At 48.1% G+C, this 21579-nt stretch overlaps 1 protein-coding gene and 1 long non-coding RNA gene across 5 annotated transcripts in view; one reads left to right on the top strand and one right to left on the bottom strand.

The window, feature by feature from the left end:
* The window catches only part of LOC309533325, a 428448-nt gene that overhangs the window by 123932 nt on the left and 282937 nt on the right, over nt 1-21579 (bottom strand). The window lies entirely within an intron of this gene.
* Nucleotides 1-21579, top strand: part of IL1RAP (interleukin 1 receptor accessory protein) — a 100131-nt gene that overhangs the window by 55839 nt on the left and 22713 nt on the right. For all 4 annotated transcript variants that reach the window (XM_082224170.1, XM_082224172.1, XM_082224171.1 and 1 more), the window contains exons 5-10: nt 3795-3960; nt 8184-8255; nt 10683-10812; nt 14764-14912; nt 16556-16705; nt 20733-20876. In XM_082224170.1, coding sequence (XP_082080296.1) covers nt 3795-3960; nt 8184-8255; nt 10683-10812; nt 14764-14912; nt 16556-16705; nt 20733-20876 — 811 coding nt within the window. The remainder of the gene's footprint in view (nt 1-3794; nt 3961-8183; nt 8256-10682; nt 10813-14763; nt 14913-16555; nt 16706-20732; nt 20877-21579) is intronic.

The raw sequence follows: 21579 nt of genomic DNA, 5'->3' as shown, positions 1-21579 counted from the left end.
ACCAGGTGGGAATTCTCTGGCAGACCATCACAGTGCATGGAGACAGAAAGTCGGGTTGTGCCTCCGCAGCAGTGACCAGAGGAGGAATGTCTATTAGGAGGAGCACAGAGAGAAGAAACGTCATCTGCATCAGCATAACTGCATGTCTTCTGCCCCAGCTGCAACAAAACATGTCTCTCCTATATCGGTCTCTACAGCCACAGCAGACGCTGCAATTTTCCAGTGGTTTGACTTCATTCCTTCATTGCCTCTCGAGACAGATGCCAACTCACAATCATAGGCAATTGAAGCCGTGCTCAAGTTACTTGTGATGTTGCTGGGCTGTTCACAGTACTGCTAAAAGCCATGTTTCGGTTTTGCTCTTCATCAGTGGTTCCAAAACCATTTTGGGCCACTACCCCCTTGGTTACATAAACTCATTCCCAGAGCCCCTGACCCAGTAAGAATCATATAATTCTTATAGTGCTGGCAAGGGACCACAAGAGTCATCTACTTCAACTCCCTGCAAGGCAGGAATCCTTTAGCCCAACTTGGGACTCTAACCCACAATCCTGAGATTGAGTCTCATGCTCTATGGATTGAGCATTTTTCAGAATAGTGGTTTTCACAACCCACTAAGGAAGACAGTAACCCAACAGAACTCAAAGCAGTAACAATGAACTGCACATTTGTTCAAAATCCAATTAAAACTATTTCCTCTAAGTGAGTGAACAAAATTGAGGGCCTTGATCCTGCGATCCCAGGCATTTACTAATAATTGGATATCTTGTGGCAACTCGGAATCATACATACAAACATGTCTGACCCAAGGAAATTGATTTGAAAGTGATAAGAGCAGTAAAACTTCAAATGCAAAGCGAGGAATGTGTTTCGCTCCAGGCTCTAGCCTGGTCAGTTGCAAGTAAGCCATTCATGCATAGAATCATAGAATCATAGAGTTGGAATAGACCACAAAGGCCATCGAGTCCAACCCCCTGCCAAGCAGGAAACACCATCAGAGCACTCCTGACATATGATTGTCAAGCCTCTGCTTAAAGACCTCCAAAGTAGGAGACTCCACCACACTCCTTGGCAGCAAATTCCACTGTCAAACAGCTCTTACTGTCAGGAAGTTCTTCCTAATGTTTAGGTGGAATCTTCTTTCTTGTAGTTTGGATCCATTGCTCCGTGTCCGCTTCTCTGGAGCAGCAGAAAACAACCTTTCTCCCTCCTCTATGTGACATCCTTTTATATATTTAAACATGGCTATCATATCACCCCTTAACCTCCTCTTCTCCAGGCTAAACATGCCCAGCTCCCTTAGCCGTTCCTCATAAGGCATCGTTTCCAGGCCTTTGACCATTTTGGTTGCCCTCCTCTGGACACGTTCCAGTTTGTCAGTGTCCTTCTTGAACTGTGGTGCCCAGAACTGGACACAGTACTCCAGGTGAGGTCTGACCAGAGCAGAATACAGTGGCACTATTACTTCCCTTGATCTAGATGCTAGATGCACTTGGAAGATCTAGATGCTAGATGCACTTGATCTAGATCTAGATGCACACGGAAGGGGCCACAACCCCTTTGTCCCCCAGCAGTTCTGCGAGGCAAGAAGCAGGTGATGTGCTTTTCTCCCCCTGCTACTTCCAGAGATGCCCCCCCACTTTGCATCCTATTTTAGGGGCTCTCTAATGACCTTTGTGGATCATGAAATACATTCCAGGTTTTGCAATCCACTCTGGAGTTTGGGAGGGGTTCAAAACTGCATGCAATTCTGCAGTTCCATTATCTATTCCAAAACGGCCCTTGTCTGTAGCTCATCGAGTAGCAGAAGTGGATTAAAGCATGGAAAAAAAGGAGACAGAAAAATATTCTTAAATGTGGATTACGTGCAGAAGCCACTTATGTTTCAGAATTCTGCAGGTGGAATTTTGTTAGATGCAGTTTTGAATCCCGGCAAATTGAGAGCTTTGCTCATCCTTCGCTCTGTGGGTCAGCTTCTGAGGGGAGGGCATTCTCCCCACCCCCTGCCCCCGCCACCTCCCTGAGACCAAACACTCTTCACACTCAGATGCCCTCTCTGTGGAAATGCAATTCATGGCTCCAGCAGCGGAGCTGGAAGACTCCTGTCCCTTTGATCAATACCCCTTTTCTTCTGGGCTAAGAAGAATCGCCTTTATTTGGCTGCAGGAGCTAGTCCATTAAAATTCAGATCCCGACCGTCAATTAGCAAAATGAAACCGAACCCTCTCTGGAAATAATTTTTTTGCAGATGGTAGATTGCTCGTCCCCGCTAATAAGACTTCGTCAGAAATGGTATATTGCCACTGTCTCCCCTTGCCATGTGGAGGTGGACGTGATCTGGAAAGGGGCCACAGAGGAATAATTGCTGCAAAATTGTGGATTGCCAACCTTCTGTGATCGGGAAGACGGTTCACCTGAGCTTTTCCCTTCCTCCCTTCTTGACTCCCTTCAAAGGAACCATAATAAGAGGTATGGCACATGAAGGAAGTGGCTTGGCTCAGCTGCCAAACACAGAAGCCTTGGATTTTTACCGCACAGCAACTCTGTTTCTGCCTCCCTGCCATCGTGCCATTTGAGAATACATTGGGCACCTTGACAATTGACGCTTTCTCTTCTCTAGTCTCTTAACGCTAGAACTCCTGGACATGCAATGAAGCTGAACCTCAGAAGATGAAAGAAAACCCTTCACAGAGTGTGCAGTTAAACTGTGGAACTCCATCCTGCAGGAACGCAGTGTTGACGACCAACAAAAATGGCTTTGAAAGAGGATTTGACAAATTTGTGGATGAGTCTAAGGTTATTGAAGCCTACTGGCCCTGATGGATTTGCTCTGCTTCCACAGTTCTTCACAGTTCTCTGAATTTTGCAGTGCAGTGCTCCAACCAGAAATATATTTTTAAATGTTTTTTTGGGGGGGGGAAGGGTGTGTATGCAAAATTATATGGAAGTGCATGTTTACCAAAATGCATTATACTACTTGCAAACCACCCCCACACATGTTTAGAGCAATGTCCACCAAAATGCTTCAAACTTTAGTGAGATCTTTTATTTTTTTCTAATTGCAAAAAAATTGCAATGTGAAGATGTGAGGAACGGAATCTAAGATTGGAAGAAGAGGAATGAAAATAGATTCCTGTCCATTCCTATGTGCAGTGAAAAACCCACATGTGTGATTGTCACATCTGGTGATTCCCATCTGGAGTTGCAGATTAATTTTAGCGTGTGCCTTTTCCTGTTCTTGCTCCTTTCAAAAGGCGGAGAGAAATTCTCAGGAAATCACAATTACAGAGTATGCAAAGAACATAGCAAGCATGAGAACGTAAGAAGAGTCCTGCTGGATCAGGCCCATGGCCCATCTAGTCCCGATCTTGCTGTGTCTGAATTGTTGGTTGTTGTTTAGTCGTTTAGCCATGTCCGCCTCTTTGTGACCCCCTGGACCAGAGCATGCCAGGCACTTCTGTCTTCCACTGCCTCCCGCAGTTTGGTCAAACATCTGGTTGGGTAACATCAGGAAAGGATGCTGAACTAGATAGACCATTGGCCTGATCCGTCACACTCTTCTTATATTCTTAGTTTTCGTAGTTTTGGTGGCAAAATGTTACAAATGGGGATGACAGCTTCTGAAATTGTGAGTTTCCGGCTAGGGGCTGCCCGGTGTTGAGCGAGCGCTGCTTCCGGGTCCTAGGTTCCAACCTTCCTCTTCTCGGAGGATGTCCATCTTGTGTGCTTAGCAGATGTGCCTCTTCTGCATGCAGAGGCTGTGAGTGAACGTGCCTTATCCCTGTTTCCTGCAGAACTGCAAACTCATGGATAATTTCAACGAGCGATACCCCAGAGGCATCAACCTGACCTTTGGCTTTGTCCGTGAGGCGTACCAGGCTGACTACACCTGTGTCGTGAGCTACAAGGAGAACGGCCGGGATTTCAACCTCACACGGACTTTGAGGGTCAAGGTGGTAGGTAAGGAGAATCGAGGGACAAGGGGAGGCAGGGGGCATCAATTGAGGTATTATTGATGTGCATCTGGTTTCTAGCTCATAGAGCTCTGGACGACTCAGGCCCAAGCTATCACATTTCCCCATATGAACCTGCCTGGGCTCTGAGATCTTCAGGGGGAGCCCCTTCTCTCGGCCCTGCCACCCTCACAGGGATGCTTGGTGAGAACATGGTGAGAGGGCCTTCTTGGTGGTGGCTGCTCCCAGGCAACTTTGGAACTCCCTGCCTAGGGAAGTTAATTATTGTTGTTGTTGTTGTTGTTGTTGTTGTTGTTTGTTTGTTTGTTTGTTTGTTTATACCCCGCCCATCTGGCTGGGTTTCTCCAGCTGCTCTGGGCGGCTTCCAATGGAATATTAAAATACAAGAACCTATTAAACATTAAAAAAGGGCTGCCTTCAGATGTCTTCTAAATGTTTGGTAGTTGTTTTTCTCTTTGACATCTGGTGGGAGGGCGTTCCACAGGGTGGGCGCCACCACCGAGAAGGCCCTCTGCCTGGTTCCCTGTAACTTCGCTTCTCTCAGGGAAGGAACTGCCAGAAGGCCTTCAGAGCTGGACCTCAGTGTCCAGGCAGAACAATGGAGGTGGAGACGCTCCTTCAGGTCTACTGGGCTGCGGCCGTTTAGGGCTTTCAAGGTCAGCACCAACACTTTGAATTGTGCTTGGAAACGTACTGGGAGCCAATGTAGGTCTTTCAAGACCGGTGTTATGTGGTCCCAGCGGCTGCTCCCAGTCCCCAGTCTAGCTGCCGCATTCCGGATTAGTTGTAGTTTCCAGGTCACCTTCAAAGGTAGCCCCACGAAGAGCACATTGCAGTAGTCCATGTGGGAGATAACTAGAGCATGCACCACTCTGGTAAGACACTCTGGTAAGACAGTCCTGCATACTAGATGGAGCTGGTAGACAGCTGCCCTGGACACAGAATTGACCTGCGCCTGTGGAGGGCGTTCCACAGGGCAGGTGCCACTACCGAGAAGGCCCTCTGCCTGGTTCCCTGTAACTTGGCTTCTCACAGCGAGGGAACTGCCAGAAGGCCTTCGACGCTGGGCCTCAGTTAGGCCGGTTCCCTCCTTGCTGTCCTCCCTTCTGACAGGCCTTTGGGAACTGACTCATTTTGTCACCTACCCATCCCTTAGTTAAACCTAGATTGTAAATTCCTCAGGATAGGGACCTCCCCAGATCAAGGGAAGTCATAGTCCCACTCTATTCTGCCTTGGTTAGACCACACCCGGAGTCCAGTGTCCAGTTCTGGGTGCCACAATGTAAGAAGGATGTTGACAAGCTGGAACGCGTGCAAAGGAGGGCAACTGAGATGATCAAGGGTCTAGAAACCAAGCCTGATGAGGAACGGTTGAAGGAGTTGGGTATGTTTCACCTGGAGAAGAGGAGACACACAGGAGATATAAGCTAAAGAATTCTCCCATGGAATATGCAGCAAGCTTGTTTTCTCCTGCTCTGGAGGGGAGGCCTCGAATCCATGGCTTCAGGTTACAAAAAAGGAGATTCCGACTAAACTTCAGGGGGAACTTTCTGGTGGTAAGAGCTGTTTGACAGTGGAACAAACTCCCTCAGGAAGTTGTGGACTCTCATTCATTCACTGGAGGTTTTTAAGCAGAGGTGGGATGGCCATGTGCCATGGACTCTTTCGTTGTGATTCCTGCATTGCAGGGGGTTGGTCTAGATGGCACTTGGGGTCCCTTTCAGCTCTATAATTCTATGATTCTAAAGCAACGGACCCAGTGATACCACTATCCAAATAAATACTGTCACTGGCAAGAACAAAGAGGAGGGGTTGTGGTTGCCCTGAGATTTCTTGTAAGAGGTTCTTTCAGGGCACCTCGAAAATGGCTTTTGGAAAAACAAGACAAAAGCAGAAAGCATTGCTTAAAAATAAAGTTTCCTAAGAAAATAACCCACATTTTGAGCTGCTGGGGTGGGATTTGTGTCCTGGTGTCCTCTCTTGGAAGCACCTTCTCCCTCCTCCACTGCCCCCTCAGCTCAAGAGTGCTTTGCTCTGTCACGAGGAGAGCAGGCTTGTCAAAACCATGTCATTACAAATATCTGCTTCATCCAAGCCCTGAAGCATGACAGGATGCTTAAAAACACCTGCGCTTTGCAGAGGTTGCAATTTTTGCAGAATGAGCCGGGCCAGGTTCGAAAACTTCCATGATAACGGAGGGCAAGCATTATGGGCTATATCTGGTGCGGGACTAACTTCTTCCACCGCTGCAGGAATTTAAGCACTTTCCTGCTGCTTCCCAGATCTGTTCTGGAGGGTTCAGGGAACCCCCAGAAGAGATTTGGGGGGGTGTACATGGTGGGGAGAGGAGGGGAGGTTCCCATGCACAGCCACAAATCCTTGCGCTGATGAGATAGTTGGATTCCACTCTATTTCATAGAATTGTAGAGTTGGAAGGAACCCAAGGGACAGCGGCGGAGCTAGCCGCTCAGCCCCCCGGAGCAGCGCACATGCTGTGCATCCAGGGGGGCGATTGGCACCCATTGGGGGCAATTGGCGTGGCAATTGGCGCCCATTGGGGCGATTGGCGTCCGGGGGGGTGATCGGCACGGTGATCAGCACCCAAAGGGGATTTTGTCACCCCCCTCATGGATGCCACCCGGGACACCCTGCCCCCCCTTCCCGTGCCCCTGCCAAGGGACACCTACCGTATTTTTCGCTCCATAAGACATACGTTTTTCCTCCTAAAAAGTAAGGGGAAATGTCTGTGCGTCTTATGGAGCGAATGTGTGGTCCCTGGCAGCGGCAGAGCTGGGGACTTTGGTTCCCGAAGCAGCAGAGGCGTGGCATGTCGCCTGTGCAAGTGTCCTAATGGCGGCGCCCATGCAAGCGTCCTCCGCCCGTGCGAGGGGGTGGGGAGAAGAGAGCCGGGGGAGATGACTTTAGAACACTCTTTAGAGTTCCCTCCGTCCGAGGGGCAATGTGACTTTCATGAGAGCAGCCGGGAGCCACCGCGCGGAGGGGAATCTTTCTCCCTTGCACGCTCTGTCAAATTGGGACAGGGAGCTTTCTCTTGCTTTCCTCCTCTAAAAACTAGGTGCATCTTATGGAGCAAAAAATACGCTAATTGAACCCCCTGCAGTGCCCGAGTCTCAGCTGAAGAATCCAACCTCTGCTCAACAGCCTCCATGGAAGGAGAGTCCACCTCCTTCCAAGGGAATCTGTTCCACTGTGGAGCAGTTCTTGCCCTCAGAAAGTTCATTCAGATGTTGCAGGATACTGGGAGACATGAGCCTGCCTCAGGCAGTTCTCAGTGTTTTCTGAGTTACTGCCTGCCAGAGCCATTCGTGGTGGGCTGATGCCTGCGTGTATCTCAAAGACAGCATCTGAAGATCTGTGTGTATCTGAAGAAGTGTGCATGCACACGAAAGCTCATACCAAGAACTAACTTAGTTGGTCTTTAAGGTGCTACTGGAAGGAATTTTTTTATTTTGTCAAAGACAGCACTGAGGTTCATGGCTGGAGGGCCTAGTGATTGTTCCCTTGGGGCACAGAATCCAGCCTTTGCTCCAAGCGGCTCCTTCAAGGTCTGCAGAAACTCAAGAAATACATTTTAATTTTCCCACAAAGAAACCCATGCCAAACTTTCCCCTTTGTTCCATCCCATTCTATGACTCAGGCCCCAAACACTTGAGAGGCTGCCTTCTTCCCTAGGGACCCTCTTGGGTGCTGAGATTGATGGAAGGGGCCCTCTTGGGAGCCCTCAGAGGTTTGGGGTGAAGGTGACTCAGGGGAGAGGGCTTTCTCCGTGGCAGCCCCAAAGCTGTGGGACTTCCTCTCCACAGTCGCCTTCATTGCACGACTTCCAGAAGATGCCGAAGACCTGCCTTCTGACACGGGAGCTGCATGTTTTCAGAACCCACCTTTTGCTTGGTTTATGTATTTTTAATATTGTTTTTGATGCCGTAACCTTCCCTAGCATGAAGGGCAATTAAATGTGTGTGCGTCTTATGGAGCGAATGCAGGCTGCGCAGCTATCCCAGAAGCCAGAACAGCAAGAGGGATGGCTGCTTTTGCTGCGCAGCAATCCCTCTTGCTGTTCTGGCTTCTGAGATTCAGAATATTTTTTTTCTTGTTTTCCTCCTCCCAAAACTAGGTGCGTCTTATGGTCTGGTGAGTCTTATAGAGCGAAAAATGCGGTAAATAATCATGATCCTATTCTGTCGGCAGGGCCTCCAGACAAGGCAACGGTTCCGACGATCATCTCTCCAAATAAGCAAGTTGGTTATGAACTCACACCAGGTAAGGTCTGCCAGCAGCTGCCCGTCCTCTCAGTCCGAAATCTGGCAGTTGAAATGTGTGTCTTTTGCATGTTTGAAACAAGGCGTTGACCGCGGAGAAGCTTTCAAATCGCTTCTGGCTTTGCTGCGCTGCTTAGGAAGCTGCCTTGGACGGAGTCAGGCATTAGAATCGTAAAATGATTCTACAGTTGATTCCCCTCTGCAGAGTGGAAGGCGAAGTGAAGGTGGAGCCACCACATTGGAGGAAGAACTCCAGCCGGGTGATGTGGTCCCATGGTGTCAAACTCCTCAATGTGGCCCTGGGTGGACATGACATTCACTCAGTGTGATCTGCCTTGTGGCTGCAGTCAGTGATTTCATCTCAGCTGAGGCGATGGTTCCCCAGCTGTGATTTCAGCTCGTGGAAGCTAGCTGGTGCATAATAATAATAATAATAATAATAATAATAATAATAATAATAATTTATTATTTATACCCCTCCCATCTGGCTGGGTTTCCCCAGCTACTCTGGGCAGCTTCCAACTGAATATTAAAAACAATACAGCGTCAGACATTAAAAACTTCCCTAAACAGGGCTACCATCAGTTGTCTTTTAAAAGTAAAATAGTTGTTTATTGCCTTGACATCTGATGGGAGGGCCTTCCACAGGGCAGGTGCCGCTACTGAGAAGGCCTTTCTGCCTGGTTCCCTGTAACCTCACTTTTTTCCAGAAGGCCCTCAGCACTGGACCTCAGTGTCCGGGCTGAATGATGGGGGTGGAGACGCTCCTTCAGGTATACGGGACCAAGGCCGTTTAGGGCTTTCAAGGTCAGCACCAACACTTTGAATTGTACTCGGAAATGTACTGGGAGCCAATGAAGATCTTTCAGGACCAGTGTATATAGTCTCGGCGGCCACTCCCAGTCACCAGTCTAGCTGCCGCATTCTGGATTACAGTGGTACCTCGGGTTAAGTACTTAATTCGTTCCGGAGGTCCGTTCTTAACCTGAAACGGTTCTTAACCTGAAGCACCACTTTAGCTCATGGGGCCTCCCGCTGCTGCACGATTTCTGTTCTCATCCTGAAGCAAAGTTCTTAACCCAAGGTACTATTTCTGGGTTAGCGGAGTCTGTAACCCGAAGCGAATGTAACCCAAGGTACCACTGTAATTGCAGTTTCCGAGTCACCTTCAAAGGTAGCCCCACGTAGAGTGCATTGCAGTAGTCCAAGTGGGAGATAACCTATCCTAGCATCCCACCTTTGTTGCCAGTGAGGTGTAGGTGGGTTCCCACGAGGCAAGACACAGCGATAGCAGCAAGAACCTTTATTGAACTGCATAACTGGGAAACAGGGGCAAAGCAACTGCTTATATCAGTGAGGGCCAAACATGGCCCTCCAGCTGTTTTGGGACTACAACTCCTATCATCCCTAGCTAACAGGACCAGTGGTCAGGGATGATAGGAACTATAGTCCCAAAACAGCTGGAGGGTCAGGTTTGGCCATCACTGGCTTATATACACTCCTGAAATCCTGGGCCACTCCCACTCCCAACGTGATTGGCTGTCTAAACTTCCAAGCTGCGAATCAGGACTCAAGAGTTCAATGGGGCCAATGGCAGAGGCCTAAATCCTGAAATGTTCTGTGATTGGACATCATGTATCGAACCAGAACACAGGGGCTCAGAATCCTTAGTCCAGACTCAAGCTCAGGCAAACAGAGACCACTGGATGCATAACAAACAGGATCCCTGAGGACCCTGGAGTCCAGCCCCATTGCAGTGTAGGAACCTCAGATGCAATGGAAAATGGAGCAACAAATCTAAATGTTACCTTTATATGGTGGGCTCGTTTCTGCTCCTTAAAAGTGTGGGGATGTTGTGGGTAACAGGAGAGGATCTATTGATTACTATTATCCTTCCTAACTTACGCTAGAAAGCGTCTTCATATAGCAGAGTGCATTCCCCTATTACACAGCAGGAATTTGGTTGCAGACTCGTTAGACTCTCTTAAGATAATAAGCAATTCAGTCTGGCTTCCCCAGATTGGGATACGTTCTATTATCCCTGGTAAGACCCCTTTGATCCCTCCTAAAAGAATAAAGACACAACAGTCTTATTCATAGGTGACAAAATGCACCTCTGGGTTATTTGTGGGGCATAGGTTCATTTCCCCCCCCAAAAAAAAAATATAGTCCGGCCCCCCACAAGGTCTGAGGGACGGTGGACCGGCCTACAGTTGCAAAAGGTTGCTGAGCCCTGATCTAGGGCAACCCAGGTCTGTCCCTACCCTGCGGCAGACAAATCCGCCCAGATCCACCCAGTTCATTGGCCCAGTCCAGTTTGGGACCTGGGGTTTGTCCAGAAAGGGCGCACACAGCCCTAAGGGCTGCTCATGAATGCTCTTCATATTAGTGCATTGAACATGGTTGCTCTTAACTTTGCGCATGCCAGGAGAAGCGCTGGAGATCCGTTGCGAGGTCCAGTTCACGTTCCTGAAGGACTCTCCGCAAGATGTCTGGTGGATGGTGGATGCGAAGAACCCAGAGGACGTCGCTGACCTGAAGTTCAACATCACACTGACGTGAGCGCAAAGGATTTCCCCATTGTCTGAAACGGGGAGACAGTTTAGTCCAGGGCGAAGGGGGAGATGGAAATCCTTAGCAGGGGCTGGAGGAAGCGCAATGGAGACGTCTGTACGGTGGGTGGTGGTGGTGGGGCTTGGGCAAATATCAGTGACTTGCTAGAAAAGAGGGGCTATATAGGAAGACCCCCCCCTTTTCCTTCAGCTGCATCTTAAAGACCTCGCTCCTTTCAGTACTTGTGTGTGAGTCTTGCTATTTAATTGTATTTATTATTACTATTAATTGTATTTCTATACTGCCCTATACCCACAGGCCTCAGGGCAGTTCACAGGATAAAATCAGAATATAAAACCATTATCGAAATAAAAGCAGCAACAACCCTGTTGTTGTTGTTTAGTCATTTAGTCATGTCCGACTCTTCGTGACCCCCTGGACCAGAGCAAACCAGGCACTCCTGTCTTCCACTGCCTCTCGCAGTTTGGTCAAACTCATGCTGGTAGCTTCGAGAACACTGTCCAGCCATCTCGTCCTCTGTCCAGGGAGTCTTCTCTTCTCATGAGGTGGCCAAAGTCTTGCAGCCTCAGCTTCAGGATCTGTCCTTCCAGTGAACACTCAGGGCTGATTTCCTTAAGAATGGAGAGGTTGGATCTTCTAGCAGCAACCCAGTGACCCCTTTTTGTTCCCATTTGAGAAAATCCTAAGAAATTGATTGTGGGGCGGGGTGAAAACCTCCATGGATAAATATGAAGTTCCCATAGACAGAGTCTGATTACAGGTCCATCTGCTTGTTTGTTTATTTCATTTACCTATATATCCCACCCTTTTCTCAGCCCCCACCCCGCAGTTCACACTACTCTGAATTTTGTGATGCAGTAGGCTGACTAGAAATATATCTACAAATGTGTTTGTTAGGAGGGAAAGCGTGTGCATAAAAATGTATAGGTAAGTGAATGCATTATGCCAATAATACTGCTAATAATAGTAATAATAATAATAATAATAATAATAATAATAATAATAATAATAATAATGTACTGCTAATGATGATGATGATGATGATGTTTGGAGCAATGTCCACTAAAATGTGTCAAACTTTAGTGTGGTCTTTTAAAAAAAAAATTAATAATAATAATTGCAAGCCAACGTGAAGATGTGAGGAAAGGAATCTAAGACTGAAAGAAGAGGAATGAAAATAGATTCCTGTCCATCCCTATGTGCAGTGAAAAACCCACATGTGTGATCGTCACATCTGGTGATTCCCATCTGGAGTTGCAGATTAATTTTAGCGTGTGCCTTTTCCTGTTCTTGCTCCTTTCAAAAGGCAGAGAGAAATTCTCAGGAAATCACAATTACAGAGTATGCAAAGAACATAGCAAGCATGAGAACGTAAGAAGAGTCCTGCTGGATCAGGCCCATGGCCCATCTAGTCCCAGTCTGAATAGACACTCCCAGTAGGACCCCCCCCCCCCTGAAACAGGATTCAGGCCCGAGAGCCCTCTCCCCTCCTGAGGTTTCCAGAAACTGGGATTCAGAAGTGTTGCTGCTTGCGACTGTAAAGGCAGAGCAGAGCCACCTTGGCTACTCGCCACCCATAACTCCTCTCCTCCTCCATGAATTTGTTTCATCCTCTTTCAAAGCCATCCAAATTGGCGGCCCCCGCTTTCTCCGGTGGGAGGGAGTTCCACAGATTAACCATTCACTGCACAGAGAAGGGCTGGCGTTTCTCTGGAAAGGGCTCTTGTTCCAGGGTTCCTGCTTGCAGCTTCCCACTGGGGCATCTTCTTGGCCCCCCTGGAACAGGATGCTCGGCCATATGGCCCCCCTTGTTGGAAAATGCCCTAGGGGTGCCTGCAAGCCGCTGGAACTCCGAGCATCCTCCGGGACGCGCAGCTCTGGAAAAGGCATCTCCCTTCTCTTCCGGTGCGCTTCTAGCGACGTACATCATAATGATATGTGCACACTAAGCTTCTGGCAGAACACAGCAAGAAGCATGAGACATTGCAGAGCTAATCTACTATTTATTTATACACTATGTACAGGCAAAAGTGGTTAAGAGCGGTGGACTCGTAATCTCGTGAACCGGGTTCGATTCCCCGCTCCTCCACCTGCAGCTGCTGGGTGACCTTGGGCCAGTCACACTTCTCTGAAGTCTCTCAGCCCCACTCACCTCACAGAGTGTTTGTTGTGGGGGAGGAAGGGAAAGGAGATTGTTAGCCGCTTTGAGACTCCTTCGGGTAGTAATAAAGCAGGATATCAAATCCAAACTCCTCATCCTCCTCCTCTTCCTCCTCCTCCTCCTCTTCTTCCTCCTCCTCCTCCTCCTCCTCTTCTTCTTCTTCTTCTTCTTCCTCCTCCTCCACCTCATCTTCTAATAGCTTCCATTCTCTCCAGCTCCGAGAGAACAACAGGCACAAGTAAGAGTGAAAGTACATTACAGTGGTCCCTCAGGTTAAGAACTTAATTTGTTCCAGAGGTCCGTTCTTAACCTGAAACTGTTCTTAACCTGAAGCACCACTTTAGCTCATGGGGTCTCCTGCTGCCGCTGCGTGATTTCTGTTCTCATCCTGAAGCAAAGTTCTTAACCCGAGGTACTATTTCTGGGTTAGCGGAGTCTGTAACCTAAAGCGTATGTAACCTGAAGCGTCTGTAACCCAAGGTACCACTGTACTAAGTACATACAGCGGAAGAGATAAGACTGTCTTCCGTTTCCCACACAGGCATGTGATTTGCACTGATCGCAAATGCAGCGCCGGAGGAGTGAAATTGCTAACACCCCTTTGACCTCCTCCAACAGGCTCTTCTGGGGTTCTTCCCTTAGGGATGGTGGCCCCTGTGGATATTTTCACCCCCTCCCATTACAAGAATCTCCTGATGTTTTCAGAAAGGAGGGGGCGGAAACTGCTCTTCACTTCTTCCACTCCTGCCTGACTCTGTGTAGAGTCTCTGTGTTATCTATGTAGAGATTAGATGGCTGAGAGAGAGCTGTAACCCTCATGCAAGCCAGTACCTCTTTAGTGTTTAGTTTGCAGTAGCTGTTAGAAATAAAAGAAGTAATGCTTCACGGCTTTCTTCCGTGTTGTTCATACTCTGCTGAGGTTGGTGCTCACAATGGACACTTGTGGGTTCAGTGCACTTAGACCTGCTTTCCAGGAGTGGAAGGTCTCTGGAAGTGCTCCAGTCACCTAGCCCAGTCGAGGCAGAACTGAAGGAACGGGTTTCCCAAATCTAAAACTGACTGTGCAGTCAGTCTGAAACGGGCCCCCCAAATCCCCATTTTTCCTTCTTCAAAGGATCCATTAGCTAAAATCCATTAGCCTGAGCTGTGTAGCACAAACCCAGCTGTATAAACAAAGACCTGTCCCTTATCAGTCCATGAAGGCTGGTAATGATGGATGGCCTTGTCAGTTCCGAGTGGAGCAGGGATGGCACATCTGGGTCTTATCTTACATCCTGGTCACACTGACACACAGACCTTGTCAGGTCTGTCAAGGGACCCGGGAATGGCGCCAGGAGTGCTCTTAGAGTTGGTGGCCTTCTTGCCCCAAGATAAGAGTACTGGAACAGGAACATCTGTTTATGGTCATGGATGTCAACTTACGTGTATAAGCTGATGTGGCTGGATTCCTGGGGAAGGGGGGAGAGGGTGTCGGGAGGATATATATATACTGCATGAAATTTCTCATTTCTTTGGACTTGCTGTGAACTGACCACGCAAGGGCTTTCTGCTATCTGGAGAGCAGAATAAACTCTTTCTCTGAATCAACCTCGGTGTCATTTGACTTCCTTTCTCCCTCCCGGGAGCAACGCAGACCCCACCAGTCGGTAAAGTCTAATAAGGCTACAGAACCAGTTGTTGAGCCCTGTCGTTGGCATCGGCTCAAAGGTGTACTGACAGTCCCTTGGCATCTCAAAGAGCTTCTGAGTTCAGACCTCTCTTCTTCTTTCCCCAGGGAGATCCCCTCCAGCCTTGGAGAGATGACCATTGTGAAGACTCTGGTCGTGCCCAAGGTCACGGAGAGGGACCTGAAGCGAAACTACACCTGCTACGCGCACAACCTGAAGGGGACTGTTCACCAGGAGGCCATGGTGAAGATGAAAGGTAAGGACCTTCTCGGTGGCTGCTCCCAGACGTTGGAGCCCCCTTCCTAGAGGAGCCAGACAGGCTCCTTCCCTGTTTCCCTCCTTGTTTCCTCTTCCTTCCAGCAAAGACTCTTTTATCCCATCAGAACTGGCTTTCGACAGCACTGCGCTGTTTTTATGACCTGCATTTTAATAGCTCTGGTGTGTGGTTTTTTTTTAAAATATATATATATATATATTGTTTAAATTTTGGGCATTGGATGCAAAACAAAATAAAATAGGAGTAAAAGGATTGTGGAGGAGATAAAAGTATAACGCAGCATAGAAGGGTAACTACACACAACCTAACACAAACCAGTGGAAACATCCAGATTCCCAGTCTTGCAGAGAACACGAGAAAAACCAGTAGCTAGCAAACTGGAAAGGCCCATCGCTGAAATCTGAAAAAAGGTGTTTGCTTATTTCTAGCAAGTGAATTGGGGGGGGGGCTAAAATGGGGTTAACAGCACTAAAGAAGAAGGGTGGGAAGTCATCTTTTAAATTGTGTCTTAAGTTTGATGTGCATTTGTTTTTTAAAAACCTTGAAATTCAATAAAAATTACTTAGCCAAAAAAGAATTCCCTTAGAGCAGTGGTGTCCAAACTTTTTTCAAAGAGGGCCAGATGTGATGAAGTTGAGGGCTGTCCAAAGTGATGAAGTTGAGGGCTGTCTAATATGCACACAATAATTACCAAAATAATTACCGTATTTTTCGCTCTATAGGACGCACTTTTCCTCCTCCAAAAATGAAGGGGAAATGTGTGTGTGTCCTATGGATCGAATGCAGGCTCCTTGGCTTCAGCGATAGCAACGCGAAGCCTCCGAAGCGCAGAGGCTTAGCTCCCCCCGCGCTCTGGAGGCTTCGCGTTGCTTTCGCTGAAGCCGCCTGAAGCCCCTGGAGCGCAGGAAACTCCCACTGTGCTCCGGGGGCTTCAGGCAGCTATCCGCAAGCCTTCGGTGCGCAGCAGGAGTTCCCGCTATGCTCTGAAGGCTTGCGGATAGCCGCCTGAAGCCTGGAGAGCGAGAGGAGTGGGTGCACCTCTCTGCGCAGCGCCCCTTCAGCAAAGTGGGAGGAGAAATGGAAGGGGCTCCATTTCTCCTGCCGCTTCGCTGAAGGGGCGCTGAGCAGAGAGGGGGAGAATTATTTTTTCCTGTTCTCCCCCTCCTATGGTCCGGTGTCCAGTGCATCCTATAGAGCGAAAAATACAGTATACGTTCTTTATCAGTCTTCTGAGAAAAATACAAGACCTTGTGCAAAGCCACAGAGAATCCATTGAAACCAGACATTATAAGTTCATCTTAGGTTGGATAGTTTGTAAGTCTGTGGCTTTGCACAAGGTTTTGCATTTTTCTCAGAAGATTGATAAAGAATGTATAATTATTTTGGTAATTACTGTGTGCATATTAGTCACCAACGTGTTACATGAATCGTACTGCCTTAGAGTCTAGGCTACCTTTTAACAATGCCCCCCCCTTGTATTTATTTTGTCCCTTTGTTTTATATAAGCCTCCTTGAGTCGTGGTCTGGGGAAAGGACGGGCTAGAAGTAAATCTAATGATAATTAATGATGATGATGATCCACAGCAAATGCCCCCCCTTTCCTCTTCCCCTGACCCCCACAGTCCCTGTGCCCAGGTACACGGTGGAGCTGGTCTGCGGCTTGGGAGCCACCATCGTCCTGGTGGTTCTCTTGACCCTCGTCTACCACTTCTACTGGCTGGAAATGGTCCTCTTCTACCGGGCTCATTTTGGGACGGATGAAACCATCTTAGGTAAGGGGCATTGCTGGAGGTGTTCGTTTGTTCTTGGGGTTTTTAAATAATTTTTTCTTACATTTTACAATTTAACATTCAACACATTTATCATATGTAAGAAAATACAATAAAACAAAACTCCCCCCAGCCCATGACTTCCCTCAACTTCCCCTTCTGGTTCTTTAACTATTTGCTACTTCTGCTTCATTTTGTCTTATTTTCCATCTTTTAGCTACTCTTGTCAGGCTTCTGGAGAGCGGCTTCCTCTCTCCCTTTGCCTGTGGATAAGCAGAACAAAGCAAAAATAGTCCCTTACCATTTAAAGAGATTTTAATGACCACAGTGAAAGAACAGAGAGTCCATTCTCAAAGTAAAGGTGCTCCCAATTAAGTTTTACAGCCACTTCCCTCCAAGTCACCCTTCTCACTTCTTCGCCTTGCAACCTGATCTCACAACCACTTTGCTTTCTGGGCTGCCACTTTATCTGCCCTCCTTGACTTTGGGCTGATCGGATGGATGATTTCTAGTTCTTCTTCTCCCAGCTGTTCACCACACAGTTCTTCCCAACTTCGGTCTTCTGAACTATGACCCTCTGCAAACCACTGTTCCAAATCTATACAGTGGTACCTTGGTTCTCAAACTTAATCTGTTCCAGAAGTGTGTTCCAAAACCAAGGCACGCTTTCCCACAGAAAGTAATGCAAAATGGATTACCGTATTTTTCGCCCTATAGGATGCACTTTTTCCCCTCCAAAAATGAAGGGGGGATGTGTGTGCGTCCTATGGGGCGAATGCAGGCTTCACGGACCTCTCCGCAAGCAGCAGGAGTGCTCCCGCTGCTTGCGGAGAGTTGCCAGCATGCCAAAGCCTGCGCACGCTGAGATCAGTGCGTCCAGGCTTCGCGGACCTCTCCGCAAGCAGCGGGAGCCAGCGCTGGGCTCCCACGGCTTGCAGAGAGCTGCCTGTTTGGGGGCTGGGGTCGGGGGAAGCAAAAAATACGGTAATCCATTCCAGACTTTTAAAAACAACCCCCAAAAACGCAATTTAACATGAATTTTACTCTCTAACGAGACCAGTGATCCATAAAATGAAAGCAGTGAACAATGTACAGTCATACCTCATGTTACGTTTGCTTCAGGTTGTGCATTTTCAGGTTGTGTCCTGCGGCAACCCGAAAGTACCGGAAAGGGTTACTTCCGGGTTTCACTGCTCAAGCATGCGCAGACACGCAAAATGATGTCACACGCATGTGCAGAAGTGGTGAATCACGACCCGCTTGTGCACAGACGTGGGTTGCGTTCTTTTCCGGAACGGATCCCATTCGCAACCAGAGGTACCACTGTACTGCAGTCACACAATCAATTAATCAACAGCTGAACTGGGTTCCACACAGTCACAAAAACAAGAAAAACACAAAATAAATAGCAAAAACAGACAGACCTCCGTGTAACACTCAAATCGGAAGCATAACACTCAAAACGGACCACGTTCGACTTCTGAAAAAAGTTCACAAACTGGAACACTGACTTCCGGGTTTGCAGTGTTTGGGTTCCAGGTTGTTTGAGTACCAAGGCGTTTGAGAACCAAGGTACCACTGTACTGTCCCACTGCTCCTGGGAAGGTTCAGGATCCTGATCCGGGGGGGGGCTCCCACCATTCCTCCCCACATGGTCCCTGACAACTCTGAACTCCGAACTCCCGAAGTGCTTCATAGATGCAGAGTCTTATTTTTCTAAGTCTTTTAATGGTTAAACGTTGCTGCTGATTATTATTATTATTTTGCAATGCTTTTTGGACATTAAATTGTTATTTTCATTACATTGTTTTGTAGCATTGTTGCATGCCTCTTGGAGTACTTTGTGAAGCATTTCATTAATCGTGGTAATTTTTCCCCAGTGGCGCCCAAGAAGGCAAAACGCAACTGCAACATTAAAGCCTTCAATCTGTGCAGAGCCAAATAAGCCCATTAAATACGTGTGTGATTAAATAAACAAATACATTTTAAGCTCGCCTTAAGAGTCACGGCTGAATGTGGCGGATTATGATAATGTCAGAAAGGGCAGAAAGTCTAATTGCTCCTTCTGCCTCTCTGCATTCTCCCCATCTCTTGCAAGAGCCAGGGGCTTTCCTCCGGGCTAGAACTTTAGAATTAAAGGCCACAGGGCTGCCTCTAGCAACCACATAGACCTAGTCATCCTTCCCCCTTTGGTGGCCTGAAAGCCTCAGTCCCTCTTTGGAGATGTCCTCTTGCAGATCAATAATAATAATAATAATAATAATAATAATGGTAAGTAAGCAAGTACAGCTGCAGGGAGCAGGAATGGATAGACAGCTCTCCAAACGGAGAGGCGTAGAAAGGAGAGTCCCCCAAGGACCAGGATCGGGGCCTGTGCTTTTAAACAGTTCATAAACAAGAGAGGCAGCGTTGGGTAGTGGTTAGAGTGTCCTGCGAGACCAGGGTTCGAGTCACCAACTCACACTCCTTGGTGAAAAAACTGGGTTACAAATGCAATAAGCCAACAGACAGACAAAGAATAAGCAATCTGGAGTCAGCATTGAGCCGTGAGGCAGCCAGGTTTGCCGATAACGCTAAATCCTCCAGGGCCGTTGGAACAAAATGAGATTGAGCTTGAAAAGGGGCAACGTGGACGGCTTCAAAAGAGGATTGGGCAAATTCATGGAGGGAGAAGAGGGCAGCTGATGGCTCCAAGCCGCAATGACTCTGCTCTGCCTCTATAGTTGGAGTCAGCGATGCTTCTGAATCCCAGTTGCTGGAAACCACAGGAGGAAAGAGGGCTCTTGGGCTCAGATCCTACTTGTGGGTTTCCTTTCAGGGACATCTGGCTGTGAGAACAGGACTGTGGACCACCATCATTCTGCCTGGACACTGAGGTCCAGCGCCGAGGGCCTTCTGGCGGTTCCCTAATTGCGAGAAGCAAAGCTACAGGGAACCAGGCAGAGGGCCTTCTCGGTGTTGGCACCCGCCGTGTGGAACGCCCTCCCACGAGATGTCAAAGAGAACAACAACCACCAGACTTTTAGAAGACATCTGAAGGCAGCCCTGTTTAGGGAAGCTTTTAATGTTTAATAGGATATTGTATTTTAGTGTTCTGTTGGAAGCTGCCCAGAGTGGCTGGGGGGGACCCAGCCAGATGGACAGGGTATAATAATAATAATAATAATAATAATAATAATAATAATAATAATAATAATTTATTTGGCCTGATCCAGCAGCCAGGCTCTTCTGACGTTGCTGTGGAACCTCCAGCTCCAGAGACAGTCTATCTGCATTCCAAAGTTTTTCGGGGCTGTGGGAACCAGGGTGCTTGTTTAGATGGGGCCCCCTTGGCCTGTTATCCATCAGTAATAGTAATAATAATTTATTATTTGTACCCCGCCCATCTGGCTGGATTTCCCCAGCCACTCTGGGCGGCTTCCACAAATACCACAAATACACTAATATGTCATACATTAAAAACCTGTCTGAACAGGGCTGCCTTAAGATGTCTTCTGAATGTCAGGTAGTTGTTCTTCCCTTTGACATCTGATGGGAGGGCGTTCCACAGTGCGGGCACCACCACCGAGAAGGCCCTCTGCCTGCTTCCCTGTAGCTTTGCTTCTCATAATGAGGGAACTGCCAGAAGGCCCTCGGCGCTGGACCTCAGTGTCCGGGCAGAACGATGGGGGTGGAGACGCTCCTTCAGGTCTACTGGGCGGAGGCCGTTTAGGGCTTTCAAGGTCAACACCAACACTTTGAATTGTGCTCGGAAACGTACTCTTCTTACGAGGTTCCTTTGAATGAGTTGCAAGCTGAGTGCTTTTTCAGGCTCTGCGTTGGAAGGGAGCAATAGTGTCGAGAGGCAGAAAGCCCCCCTTTTCCTGACTTCTCTGCCCCCGCCCCAGCAGGGCCTTTGCTCTCCTCCTGGCATGGGGGCAGAGGAGCCAGAAGCCGATGTACCCACAGCTACTCCGAACTAACCAAAGCCTATTCCCCCCCCTTTTCTTTTCCTCGTCTGCTCGCTTCCCTCTCCAACTGGGGCCGTCAGACGGGAAAGAGTATGACATTTATGTGTCCTACGCGAGGAACGCCGAGGAGGAAGAGTTTGTGCTGCTGACGTTGAGAGGGGTTCTGGAGAACGAGTTTGGCTACAAGCTGTGCATTTTTGACAGAGACAGCCTCCCCGGGGGAAGTGAGTATCTCTGGAGCGTTCAGAGCAGCCGAGAGCAGCAGGCTTTCTTGCTTTCGCACAAACCGCACACCCACAGACACACACACACACACACCCTTCGGCAAAGAGAGCAAACCGCCACGCTTAGCAAAGGCAGCTCCGGCAGCCCTTGCGGTTAACGTTGGGTTTGAAAGCAGCTTGCCACGAGTTTCTTAAAGAAGTCCCCACTGTTATTTTTTTGTCTCCCTCTTCAAGGAGGGGGGTATTTTGCTCCCATTCCCAGAACCTTCAGGCCCCTATCATCATCATCACCATTTTTAATTTGTACACCGTCTTTCTGTCTTGCAATACTCCAGGCGGTTTACAAGCTGAAGAAACAAAAAAAGGAACGTCTTATAACAATCTCATGCAAGACAAAAATGTGACAGTACTTTAAAATAGGCAACCTGCCATCAAAAAGGTAACATTCAACAATCATTAGACTAGTATTAAGTAATAATAGCATATGAAAGTTAAACAGAAATCCACTCAACAGTTACAATAAATAATTTCTAAACTATAATCAATAAAACAACGGCAAGCCACAGTACATACGATAACACAGTACATAAAATAATTCCTCCCCCTAGGAGGAAGACCCATGAAGAGTGGAATTGTAGGAAGGGACCCCAACGGTCATCTAGTCCAACCCCCTGCAATGTAGGATTCTCATCCAGGACAGATG

The sequence above is a fragment of the Podarcis vaucheri genome (assembly GCF_965113315.1).
Source record: "Podarcis vaucheri genome assembly, chromosome: 5".
Classification (NCBI taxonomy): Eukaryota; Metazoa; Chordata; class Lepidosauria; order Squamata; family Lacertidae; genus Podarcis; species Podarcis vaucheri.
Note: the sequence above shows the minus strand (reverse complement) of the source record. Positions and strands in the feature narration are given on the sequence as shown.